This window comes from Drosophila busckii, chromosome 3L, assembly GCF_011750605.1.
Source record: "Drosophila busckii strain San Diego stock center, stock number 13000-0081.31 chromosome 3L, ASM1175060v1, whole genome shotgun sequence".
NCBI classification, from domain to species: Eukaryota; Metazoa; Arthropoda; class Insecta; order Diptera; family Drosophilidae; genus Drosophila; species Drosophila busckii.
In genome coordinates, this window is record NC_046606.1 from 5,308,440 (window position 1) to 5,321,544 (window position 13,105).

The 13,105-nt window shown below is 40.6% G+C and overlaps 3 protein-coding genes across 11 annotated transcripts; 1 reads left to right on the forward strand and 2 right to left on the reverse strand.

The window, feature by feature from the left end:
- Positions 1 to 1,513: 1,513 nt before the first annotated feature.
- LOC108600313 (signal recognition particle 9 kDa protein) lies at positions 1,514 to 2,189 on the reverse strand. The gene is made up of 2 exons (XM_017987810.2): positions 1,971 to 2,189; positions 1,514 to 1,910 (listed from the first exon to the last, which is right to left on the reverse strand). The coding sequence occupies exons 1-2, from the start codon at positions 2,109 to 2,111 to the stop codon at positions 1,818 to 1,820; spliced, it is 234 nt and encodes a 77-aa protein (XP_017843299.1). The 5' UTR covers positions 2,112 to 2,189; the 3' UTR covers positions 1,514 to 1,817.
- Positions 2,190 to 2,316: 127 nt separating this feature from the next.
- LOC108600311 (JNK-interacting protein 3) lies at positions 2,317 to 11,550 on the forward strand. Of its 9 annotated transcripts, XR_001915185.2 has the most exons (17): positions 2,317 to 3,033; positions 4,304 to 4,324; positions 4,759 to 4,995; positions 5,105 to 5,260; positions 5,320 to 5,710; positions 5,859 to 5,963; positions 6,091 to 6,126; positions 6,474 to 6,491; positions 6,982 to 7,039; positions 7,100 to 7,278; positions 7,336 to 7,558; positions 7,621 to 9,240; positions 9,297 to 9,514; positions 9,577 to 9,771; positions 9,905 to 9,965; positions 10,125 to 10,228; positions 10,777 to 10,859. XR_001915185.2 is itself a non-coding variant. In XM_017987805.2 (16 exons), the coding sequence occupies exons 1-16, from the start codon at positions 2,932 to 2,934 to the stop codon at positions 10,778 to 10,780; spliced, it is 3,624 nt and encodes a 1,207-aa protein (XP_017843294.2). In that variant the 5' UTR covers positions 2,317 to 2,931; the 3' UTR covers positions 10,781 to 10,861. The 9 variants fall into 9 exon arrangements, 8 of the variants coding, with proteins under 8 accessions (XP_017843294.2, XP_017843291.2, XP_017843297.2 ...); XM_017987805.2 differs by lacking the exon at positions 10,125 to 10,228 and having other exon boundaries at positions 10,777 to 10,861; XM_017987802.2 differs by lacking the exons at positions 9,905 to 9,965; positions 10,125 to 10,228 and having other exon boundaries at positions 10,777 to 11,550.
- A 355-nt stretch (positions 11,551 to 11,905) lies between these two features.
- On the reverse strand, positions 11,906 to 13,052 carry LOC108600626 (putative serine/threonine-protein kinase STE20-like). The gene has a single exon (XM_017988312.2). The coding sequence runs from the start codon at positions 12,991 to 12,993 to the stop codon at positions 11,953 to 11,955; it is 1,041 nt and encodes a 346-aa protein (XP_017843801.2). The 5' UTR covers positions 12,994 to 13,052; the 3' UTR covers positions 11,906 to 11,952.
- Positions 13,053 to 13,105: the final 53 nt, after the last annotated feature.

The window sequence follows — 13,105 nt, forward strand, 5'->3', positions numbered from 1 at the left end:
CCCCAAACACCCCTCGCATAAGTTGCCAAAGGGGTAAGCATAGCGCGTATCGAAAACTAAACCAAACCAAGTGAATCAGTCCACCACCCGCAATAAAAAGCATTTATGTTATTTGTCAAGTTTATCGCCGCCAGTCAGCCAACCAACCACTGTGCCTAATTAAACCCTCAGACATGCACTGAGAGAAAAGACATGTATGTATGAGCAGCAAGACAAACTTTATTGCTGGATTTCAATCGTTGGCATTTGCTAACTTTTCGCTCAGTGTAGTATGTTGCTTTGGTGATGGTGGGGGGAGCAGCTTTATCGACCTGTAACGATCGTTGAATGTTGCGTTTATGATTATAACAAATACCAGTAGCCCAGTAGATTCTCTCGCTTGCATTCAGCCATGTCATATATAACAGATTGAATGTTTACTTAAAATATGGTTGCTGTTGTTGTTGGTTGTCATTTGATTTCTTTATATTGCGATAGCAATGCGCGCGAGGCAATTGTACTTCAAATTTATGAGCCCGAACAGCGGCTGCAGTTTTTGTAGCCCCAGCCCCAGCCCCAGCCCCATGCCTCATGGCGGGGCAGGAGTGTTGAAGTTAAGCGCTTAAAGTGATTGTGATTGCGATTGCAATGAATGCACGGTAAACAAAATATTCAAAAGCACAAAACAGCAAACACAAACATCCGATCGTGTGTATATATGTGCGATAGAGATGGAGTGACAGTGACAAAAAGAGACAGAAACATTGGTTTGAAGCAGAGAGTAACAGCAAACAGAAGCCAAATGAGCTTGTTGGCCCGGAAATAGTCAGGTGACAAAAAGTTGACGACTCTCGAGCTCAGCTCGGTTCGCCTCGTTTCGTCGTCGTCGGCTTCTGTGGTCTCTAATCAAAGCCAGCTGTGTGCCCAATGCTTGAGCTGCAACTGTAGGGCCGCCCATACGATCAAAGGCGCGTCGGGGCCATCAAACAAACGATAATACTATTTTTTTTTTTTTTTCTGAAGTTGTCTGCTTCTGTGGGTCAAACAAACGTTTTCTTAATCCAAAGTGGCTACTGAGTTTTCCAGCCAAACTGCATTAGCCAAACACTTCTTGTGGCATTTTGGTCAACAACACTTTAGACGCTACTGATCGCTCTTCGGCATTGCTGTCAATCTCCTGTGGCAAATAAACTCGAGTGCCTTCAATATGCAAATAACTAAATATTTACACTTTGCTTATTAAGTGAGCAACAGCGGTCGACGACTGGACTGGGCAGCATCCATTCTGACTCACACACACACACACACTCATACACTTGTCTGTTTGCAAATTGTTTACTTTGGCTGTTTAATCACTTTAATGCTTAAGCTGACTCAACATAAAGCGACAAAGCCACACAATTTATTGAAGAGAATCTGCTTAACATAGCGCAAAAAGATTTTTAAACTAAGCGCCAAAGCAGCGCCACCTAGTGTGCAAATCAGTCAACTTTAATTCACTTTCCTTATAAAACACACCAATTCATTTATTATTTTAAAAGTTTAAAGCATTTCATGGAATTGTGCACTAATTGTCACCGTGTATAATTAGATAAATACAAAAATTATTGTAAATTGTTTTCTTTTTTTATAACTGCAGTGGCCTGGCTCAGACTTTGTATACAGAGCTAACATTTATAAAATGTTATTTAAACAGTAACTACTCTTGTGAACACATGTGCAGTCGGCCATATTGACCAGTTTGCTTAACTTAACTAAACAATTGCAGCTGCAGCGAACAATAACAATGTTGCTACAAACTGCTGCCGTGGCCAAATTTGTTGTTGTTTTTGTTCGCTTTATTCCTTGGACGCCATATGTCCGACCAGGTTTGTTGTGATTTTCTCTATTTTCTTCAGGTCGGGCATATTCTCTGCCTTATATTGCACACACTGCAAATAATTTTAGTTACAAATCGAATTCGACACGCTTATTAACAAATATTTGCATACCTTAACATTGTCCGTCATTTTCAACAATATGTGTCCCTTGGAGTGCACGTATTTCATGGTGTAGCGGCATTTCTGTGGATTCGCCATGTACATATTCTCGGCGGCAATCTCAAAGTCCTCCCAGTTTTTAACAAAAACCATTTTGCTTAATTTATTTAAGGTAAAACACAGCTGCGAACGCAAAAAATGTGACAATAACAAAAATTCCAAACGTGAATCAACACTACTACTACTTATCGATATATAACACTGCTCAATATTGATGCGAGCTCATACCAATTGAGTCGAACTCGAACATCGGATGTGTGTTGCTGTTATGTTAGTTCTCTGTAATCTTAACAGGACATTAAAGAGTCACTGTTAAATCTTGACAACGCGTATTTTCTTCAATATTTATTGCTTAAAAATTGTTACAAACAAAGTGTCTAATTATTTATTGATGTTAAACAAGTTCTTTAGTAGTGCGTGCAGCTTATACAAATGAAAAATCAATGCGACACGTGAGCGAAATGTGTGAAAAGCCTGGGCGAAAAAAATGAAATTAAAATCTAGTCAAAAATACGTCGCAAATGGCAGGAGGGGGGAAACGGGAAACAAGCAGCATCGTTGGCCAACGAAAAACGCAAACTAAGTGACGAGCATTAAATAAATGCTGCATTTAATATATACAAGTGTGTGTATAATATACAAATAATACTCGGACAAAGAGACTACGAGACAAATATCAAATAAAAATACCCAAAACGACAAGTGTGTGTGTGTGAGTGTGTGTGGTAGTGCGTTTGCATGTGTGGGTGCAGCACACACAGTAGTTGTTATTGTTTGGGGTTGAAAGCTGCATAACGCGTGACGTGTGACAACCCCAACACAAGCACCCGACACCACCCACATTTGGAGCGCCTACTAAGTGACTTTGAAGACACATACGAGCGAAAGAGATAGAGAGATAAGGATAAACAAAATGATGGATAACGATGACACCATGCTTAATAACCATGGACCACAGCCCGGCGCTGAAACGGTCTACGGCACCGAGGACAACAACATGGTCATGTCCGAGAAGGTGAGCAACACTTATTCTTCATTCTTCTTGTAGCCAATTACAGTTAAATGCTCAAATGATTCATGGGGGCACAAACTACAATTACATATCTTCTCTTTACGATAAGGGCCAATCTTTTTACTTGACTGGTGTTCAAGCATACATAGATAATGTGTCTGCTCGTAGCAGGAAATGCTGTAATCACATTCACAGTTATTCACACGCTGTCTCGCTTGCACTTCAACTTGTTTATTATGCATCAGCTGACCGCTCCAGAGCCATTCAAGTCATTGACATTTACAGTTGCGCCCAGTGCCCAAAAAAGTAATAGGCGACAAAGCGGAATTGGCAAAATCAATAATCAAAAGAGTCAGCTTAGTTGCCCATTTGTCTAATTTTATATTGTTGCCCTCTCTCTCAATTTCTAAGGTTTATTTTTATTTTAGTTACTGCTACAATCAAAGCGACGTCATTGATTTTTGCACTTTATCAGCTTCGTCTATGCTTTAATTGCCGCTTCCCCCTCTCGCTCAGCCAAATGCAAATACTTTGCGGTAAATGAGCTCATCGCGCGACAAATTTGTGCTTAAAGTACTTTAGTCAACCCTTACTCACACCATGTGCTACCTGTAAAGTTAAATTACCTTCCCCTTAACTCTAAACCCATTGAAGCGTTGCTGTCACAGCTATTGGATGTTTGTAAACTGGTTTTCTCGCAATTGACAGCGACAAGCATAGTGACCATATAAAGCATATGGTATTAGACCTTGGGGTTTTACTATTTTATTTATTTCTCAATAATCTTTTTGGTTGGTTGTTAGGCAAGCGAAGTAGCACATTTTACTTTCCATTACATATTTATCTTATCATTAGTGTTAAGTCTAACATTTGTACAGCCCAAGGGCGTCTATGAATATTAAAAATATGTGGGTAAAGGGTTACCCGAAGAAGAATCCCTCCCTGCCTACGTCCTTGGATTGTTTACGGTGTGGTCAACACCTCATTAGCTCATTAACTGATATACAGCGGGTGACCAATTGCATATAAAGAATTTAAAATCTAATATTAATAATGGAATTATTATTTATTTATTAAATGTTGCATAAAGCTTTTTATAATTTGGTTCGTCTGCATTTTCCATTGGTTTTTGGTTTAATTTTTAATTTTATTTGTATTCATGTTATCATTCTTTTATTATTTTTTGTAGTATTTGTTTATAACTTATGCGTTTCGTTCTTTTTTTATGTGCATTATTTTCTATTATTTTTTCTTGTTTTTCTTTCTCTTTCAGAATGAACAGGTTGTGAGCATCGTGAGTTCAAAATTTTCTTTGGTGCCATAAACTTTTTTGATTGTTAAAATGTCTCACATTGTCAATTAAGCGCACTTAATGTTTAGTTTTAATATATTTTGTTTACCTTTAATTGTTTTATGTAGCTTTTATTATTTAAGTTTATGCATGGGAAGTTTTTAAATTGTTTATATATGTCTGTGGCCTATGGGGCAAAACGCTTTCATTCACAATCTCGCACAGCTTTCATTCATAAAATATAAAGTTGAGTGGGGAAAAGCGGGCGCAAAACCGCAATTAACTTGGGGTGGGCTGCTGTTTGGCTTTTCATTAAGACACTAATGCAAAACCGCGCGAAATACTAACAAACTAGGCTTTTGATTATGTATTTGTTATTGTACTAGTTGTAAATTCTAATGTTTATAAATGCAAACAATAATAAAAACCACAAACAGGTGCAACAATTGGCGGGCAGTATTTATCAAGAATTTGAGCGCATGATTAATCGATATGACGAGGATGTGGTGAAGAACCTTATGCCGTTGCTGGTGAACGTGCTGGAGTGTCTGGATGCGTCTTATCGCATCAATCAGGAGCAGGATGTGGAGGTGGAGCTGTTACGCGAGGACAATGAACAGTTGGTGACACAGTATGAGCGAGAGAAGAGCGCTCGCAAGCAGTCCGAACAGAAGGTGAGAAAAAAAAGGCATAAAATCTTTAAAAAAAAAAATCCAATTAAATGCATGTTTAATTTCCCATTAATTCCAATTGGACCGCATCTAATTTAAATTCCAATTGCAGCTGCTCGAGGCAGAGGATCTTGCTGAACAGGAAAACAAGGAGCTAGCTAATCGACTCGAATCGTTGGAGAGCATAGTGCGCATGCTGGAGCTAAAGCATAAGAATAGCGTAGAGCACGCCAGTCGTCTGGAGGAGCGCGAGGGAGATCTCAAAAAGGTTCGTAGCTCCAGCAATATTCAAATAAATTGCTTTGCTTATGTTTTTAATTTTTCCAGGAATATGCGCGACTGCATGAACGCTATACGGAGTTGTTCAAGAACCATGTGGACTATATGGAGCGCACCAAGATGCTTATGGGCTCCACACACTCACAAATGAGTACTGCCTCGGATCGCATGGAAGTGAGTCGAGCTCGCTTGAATCCTGTGGCTCGCAGCTCTGGTCCAGTGTCTTATGGCTTTGCATCACTGGAGAACTCGGTTATGCTCGATACGGAAACCATTTGCAGTGTGGGCAGTCAATCCGATGACTCGGGACCGCCGTCGCTGCAGAATGAGCTCGATAGTCTGGCGGGCACAGTGGAGCGTGGCGCTGCTACAGATCAGGCTACCTCGCCGCAAAGTCCTCCCGAACTGAGTCCGGTGGTGCCAAATGTGCCAGCTAATGGTAAGTACAGCTTAATTCAGCTAAATTATTCCAAAACTAATATGAAGTGCCAACTAATTTAACAAAAACAAACAAAAAACCAACAATTTTTTCTATTTTTCTTTTGTGTTTTGTGTTAACTTCACTAAAATATTAAATAAAACCCAAGTTGGTCGCTCAACCACTAAAAAGGAGCAGCGCTCGGATAATAATCTCTACCAAGAATTATCCTTTCAAGATAACGAAGAGAGCGAAGAGAACGAAATTGTTACAGGTGAGTTGGTTTGGCTAAATATTAACTCTCACTCTCTCTCTATATATCTTATTCTCTTCTCATGCACTTATCCTACTATAAATTTGACTGCTTATCACATTTTTGTATTTCCTATTTACCCTATCAGGCAGCTGGGTACATCCCGGAGAATACGCTTCCTCAGGTAGGTACCACCAACATCCAGCACAGCCACAACAAAGTCCACATGCTACAGCATATAATTCCTATATATATGGTTTCATTTATATAACCTGTAAATACATCAAATATCATACGAGTATTGACTGAAACGATTTGCAACTTTTGTAATTCGACACCACAACAACAACAACGAAGAAGAACCAATAAATACTCAAAAATATCTAATCAAATTAAAAGACAACAAATTCTTTTCTCTCATTGTACGGATAAATCTAACTTGTCTACTATTTTCTTTCAACAATTTCCAAAATTTAAACGATACACACACACAAAAATACAATACACCCAAAAATAATTTTGTATTTGAAGCTAACGACAATTATTTCGGTAAGTTTTTGAGCGTGTTTCGAATACGCTTTCATCTAGTTTGCTAATTAGAAGTAGTCTCTGCTCTCACTCTATTTTCCTAACTCTTGCTAAGTGAGTAGTCCTCTATCTAGCTTTAGTTTGGTGTTAGTTTACGGGTGATTTAAACATCTCATAGTTTGGTTTGGATATAAATTCGGGTTCGGGACTTGTTCATTTAATTTCCTTAAATTTTTGGTTTTCTGTATACAAAGTTCTTTTCGTTTCTCGTTAATACACTTAATCATTTCGCACTTATCGTAAAAGCATTTACAATTTTGCATTATTATTAATTAATTAATTTTTATTTAAATATCTATATCTATCTATCTATAATACATTTCAATTTATTCTTTTTGTTAACATTTGTCTTACTTAATTTCATATTCATAACATTTACATGTGCTCTTTTGTTGCTATTTAATTTAAACAAATTATGCCATTATCTAAAACCATTTTGTATGTTTTGCAGGCATGGGCAAGGAGGTTGAGAATCTTATCATGGAGAACAACGAGCTGCTGGCAACCAAGTAAGTGGCATTAATTTGTAATTCCATTAACAATTACTTATGCAAATGTTTTATACACAGAAATGCGCTCAATATAGTGAAGGATGATTTGATAGTCAAGGTGGATGAGCTTACAGGTGAGGTGGAGATTGTGCGCGAGGAGCTGAATGCCATGCAACAGTCGCGCAACAAGCTGCGCAAGCGCATTAGTGAACTGGAAGATGAGCTTAAGAAGGCCAAGGAGCAAGTGAAGCAGCAAAGTAAGTTGATCCACATGTACAAGCGAATCGTTATGCTTAAATTTTGCTTTTCAACAGACACGGAGCAGGAGGAGAACGATGTGCCGCTGGCGCAGCGCAAACGCTTCACGCGTGTGGAAATGGCCATGGTGCTAATGGAGCGCAACCAGTACAAGGAGCGGCTTATGGAGCTGCAGGAGGCAGTGCGCCTAACAGAGATTCTGCGCGCCTCACGCACTGTGGATAATCTGGAGAAATCGAAGCATCCAAGCATTTGGAAATATTTTAGTAGTCTTTTTACGTAAGTCTGCCTTAGATGCGAGTCGAGTTCACTTTAGACTAATGCACTGTTTTGTTCTGCAGCCCCACCAACCGTCCAACGGAGCGCATTGCCGATGGACTGGGTGGGGGGCCGATGTTTCGTCACACTGGCGGAGGAAGCCCTGCCCATAGCTCACCCAGCCGTGGAGGAGGCGACAATCGCCTTGCCCTAGCTGGCGCACAACCGCCGCCACATCCCGCCAGCGCTGGTCTAGCCAATGCGCTAATCATGGCCAAGGATTATGGCGAGGAGGGCAGCTCGGAGCGCATTAGCGCACGACGACGCGAACAGTATCGCCAGCTGCGTGCGCATGTACAAAAGGAGGATGGCCGACTGCATGCCTATGGCTGGAGCTTGCCCATAAACAAGACCAATCAAGATGCTAATCCCGGCCGGCACTCTGGCGGTGTGCCCGTGCCTGTCTATTGCAATCCGCTGGCGGAGGCATCGCCGCATATGAAAGTCTTTTGCGCAGCGGGCGTTAATCTGCAAGGCGGTTTTACCAAAGACGGCCAGACGCTGATACCCGCCAGTTCGCCATATGCGCCACGCTCCACGCTCAAAATTGCTGAGATTACTAGTCCGACGGCGGAGCAAAGCGCCGAGGCGCTCGATCGTCAAATGGCGCGCGCCAGCCTGGAGACGCTGGAGCCGGAGACGCAGCTCAGTTCGTTTGTCTGGATCTGCACCAGCACACATGCGGCTAGCACGGTGAGCGTGGTGGATGCCAATCAATCGGCCACGGTGCTGGATGCGTTTCCCATTTGTGCGTCGCATTTGCTGTGCATTGCCTCCGTGCCGGGCGCCATGGAGAGCGACTATGCGCTGCTCGAGCAGTCGGAGGTGGTCAAGGATGGCGAGATGCTGCAGCGTCCGGGCGAGGGTGACGAGCTGCTCGGCAAGGTGGACTTTGTGCGCGTGCGTGCCAAGAGCGATCACAATAGCAACAGCAAGGAGGAGGGCCAGCAAGTGGAGCAGCAAGAGGAGCAGCCACAGCTGCTGGAAACAGTTGCCGAGGCCAAGGAGGCCACCGAAAAGTCCAATGAGGCGCTGCCCATGGAGCCGCTGGGCAATGTCGAGGCCATCAAGATACGCCAAGCGCTGCCCGGTGCGCCACAGCGTCTGTCCAGCAGCAGTTCCAACAACTCGGAGAGCACACACAATGTGAACAACAATGTGGCCACACACTCGCAGAATCCCATACTGGGCACCAAGGAACGCGACGAGCCTGTCATCAGCTCTGTGGGCCCAACCATGTGGCTGGGAGCCCAGGATGGCTGGCTCTATGTGCACAGCAGCGTGGGACGTTGGCATGAGTGTCTGCTCAAGGTGCTGCTGCCGGATGCCGTGCTGGCGATTGTGCATGTGGAGTCGCGTGTTGTTGTTGCGCTGGCCAACGCTCAGCTTGCCGTGTTCCGCCGCCAGACAGACGGCCAATGGGATCTGAATAGTTATCACCTGGTTACGCTCGGTGATCGCAATCATTCGATACGTTGCCTCTGTGTGGCCGGCGAACGTATTTGGGCGGCGCATCGCAACAAGATCTTCATTGTCGATCCCGTATCGCTCAACATTGTGCACTCGCTGGACGCGCATCCGCGCAAGGAGAGCCAAGTGCGGCAGATGGCAGCCACAGGTGCTGGCGTTTGGGTTTCCATACGGTAAGCAAAGCCACAGCGCTTGGTATTCACTTATTTAAATGCTTATCCGCTTGCAGTTTGGACTCCACATTGCGTCTGTATAACACGCATAGCTTTGAGCACATACAGGATGTGGACATTGAGCCCTATGTGTCCAAGATGCTGGGCACTGGCAAGCTCGGCTTTAGCTTTGTGCGCATCACAGCGCTCATGGTATCCTGCAATCGTCTTTGGATCGGCACCAGCAACGGTGTCATCATCTCTGTGCCGCTTGCCGAAGCGCAACAAAAGCCAAGTAAAGCTCAAATTTCCTATTTCCTATGCAGACTACCAATTAATTATTTATTTGCATTGCAGCTAATCCGCATGGCCAGATGCCTCTGTGCTGCATGGCAAACGCTCAATTATCCTTCCACGGACATCGCGATGCGGTCAAGTTCTTCGTGTCCGTGCCCATGTTGCAGCAGCCGAACGGCACGCTCACCTTCACCAACAAACGCCCGGACATGTTGGTCATGTGTGGGGGCGAGGGCTACATTGATTTTCGCATAAGTAAGTGGCTTGTGACATCGACAGCGAAGCTCTAGTAACGCCATCATCAAGACTCATACTCAAGACTCGACTTGCCGATTTGCCAAGCAAGACTTTTAAATTATATTGTATATCATTCCATTTACCTCTGCAGGAAATGATAAATACGATGCTAGTGATAATGCAGCGCATTTGATAGTTTGGAAAGTTGATACGTAAGCTTTTTTTAAATTTCATTTTGATTTGTTGTTTGCGCATTTTTTATTTTCCAATTATGTTTTTGCGCGCGTACTAATTTTTCTTTTTGTTTACTTTAAATTGCTTTAATTAAATTACTTTGTATTTATTTATTTACTTTTCTTTGTGCCATGTAGTACCTTCAATTTGTAGTAAGCGGCGACGCCCAACTAAAATTTAAAAGTATTGGAATGCAGCGTATTGCTTTAAGCCGTGTGACCTGATTAAAGCCTCCTTTAAGGTTTATGCAAGTTTATGTTCAATTTAATGTTTGCAATTCCAAAACACTTATGTTTATTTAATTGTTGCACATGTCACATGTTCCAAAATCCACTTGAGCTCAAATGTGGACTGTATTTGTTTCAAATTGGTGTTCTTGTTAATTGTCCTTTGTCAAAATTTACATTTTTGTACATAAAAATGTTTTTAAGCTTGCGTATATAGTATTTATAAATTTAATTTAGTTAATTTTTGACTTTATTTTTGGTACATTTTAGTATTTTTTTATATTTTAAAAAATGTAAAAATTGCAAAACTACAAACTACCAAACCAAACGCGCACTCTCACTTAAAATTAAATTTCAATTATTATACTAAATGAAACTAAAAAAACATGCTGATCTTTTGAAGGGATTTCTTTTTCTGGCGAGGACTGTATTTATTACTAAAATGTATATATTTATGCCTACTGTAGTTGTCTGGCTGCAGCACTAACTGTTTTATATTCATCAACTAAACTTGCATATCTTTATATCGATATCTATTAAAATGTTTGTATATTTCTTTTAGATGACAACGATATGGAAAATAGCATACAACTGGAACCAAATCAAACAATTGAGAATCGTGGCGATAAAAGTTATTTGATTGTGTGGCATGTTAGTCAACGTTAATGCTTATTTATTAATATACTCGCGTATTTATATAGACAGGCATATATAGAGTGGACGCTTGCAGAAACGAAATGGTTCTAATTCTAATTTGAGAACCTTCTCCTTTTGAGAAGAGCATATATTTGTTAAAATGCAGAAACACAACTAAAATATTTTGTATTTTAAGCCCCAATCATTCAAATGTTTAACCTTAACTTATAAATTAGCAAGCGTACACTCTATTTCACCTTTATTATATGAAAATCCGACCTATAACAAGTTAAAAGTTTTGCAGGCTAGACAAAAATGAGAACCTTAATTTAGTTATTAACAATTTTATTTATAAACAATTAACCTAAACTAAATTTAGTTGAATAGTACTCTACGCTCTAAAGAATATATATTGCTTCATATAAATACAATATAATGTTATCTGTTCGTGATAGGCCCCGCTTAATCCAAAACAGTTGCAAGAAAAGTTCTAAATACATAAACTAAGATTTATCAAATTTGTACATTTTCCGCGCTCTAAAAGCAGGAAAAGTTATGTTTTATACACCTAACATATATATATTTAAAGATTACCTTAAAGAGCGCCGATTTTTTTAAAGTAATTTGTGCGTGATTCTTTGTCCAAATATTTAGTTGAATTACGAAATAATGTTTAAGTTGACCCAAAAAAAATTAAATATTTTTGTTTAGTTATTTGTTATATAATTTTAATTTAAACAGTTTTTGCGTCTAATTGTTATTAATTTGTTTAATAATAAACGTAACAAATAATGAAGTAAACATTTTATATAAATATTATTTTTTGTAGGCGCCAAGTGATATTTTGTTCTTTAACACTTAGCAAACATATATTTATATATATGTATATGGCTTTTGGCTTTATAATGCATTATATACACTCTCATACATACAAAAAGCGTTTAGAACTGTAAATAAAAACGACACATTTATATTATAGCAAATTATGTGAAATAAAATTATGAATTTCATTTGGGAAATTCAAATATCAGCGCAAACAACAAAGAATGTTCAACTAAGTTATAATTTTTGTAAATTTATTCTTAATAAGTTATTAATAACATTAAAAACTCCATTGTACTTCGGCTGGATACGACTGAGCTGACAGCTCTTCCTGCTCTACGCATTCCTGTCCACCATTATCCTCCAGCTCGTAGCGACATTTCTTGATGTGATCGGCAATGCAACTGTGGCGACACTGCTTAAAGAATGCATGCGTCATTAGCTTCTTGGCACTCCAGCGGTTCTCCGGACTGCCGTTCAAGCAAATCTCTGTAAACTGATGGAACTCATCGGATAACACACGCTGGCTGTATATCTCATAGGCACGCCTTGTGGTGGCATTCTGAAACGGCATTTTGCCCTGATCATCCAACAGCATGGGGTAAGTGGATCTGTCTAGTAGCGAGGGCACATTGCCGCGTATTTTCTCCGTATACATAAGTGTGGGCTGCGTCTCCAAATACGGTTGAATGCCATTGGCCAGCTCGCAGGCAGTGATGCCCACCGAATAGATGTCACTCTTCTCTGTGTAGCCATGAATGTTCTGGTCCAGCACCTCGGGAGCTGCCCAGTTGAGGTTAGCCTCCAGCGAGACCTCATGCAGCACAGATTTCTTGCGACCATGTTGAATAAAACTGCGGCATTCCCGAAAGTTTGATAGCACTGCCTTGTGGCTGTCTAATAGTATATGGCTGGCTCTAATTGCGCCATGCACAAAGTAATTGTTGTGTATGTAAAGCAGTGCCGCTAGTATATCCTTAAATATCAATGCTATCAGTGGCTCTGGAAATCCCATTGGGAATGCGCTCTCGAGGAGCACTTGGCACGTGCCAAAGTTCATAAACGGATACAGCACAAATACATCACTATCTCCTATAAAACTATGCAGTATTTGTATTATATTTGTGTGCTTAAATTGACGACAGCGTTGTATCTCGGTAAATAGTTTCTTTAGTTCAGCGTCTTTCTGTTCCAGCGAGTATTTTTTGACAACAATTACGCGATTGTTTGGCAAATAATTAGCCTTGTATACAGCGTTGAATTGGCCAAGCTTAAATGCGGGCGTTAAGAACTGATAATCAGCTAAACTATTGCTAAACATTGTATATTATATGTTTTGTATGTTGTGTTTTAATTTGTTTCTAGTATTTGACGTTGAGACTGATAACAAGTTAAACAGCTGTTAAAATATCGATATGTATGGCTGTGTGTGT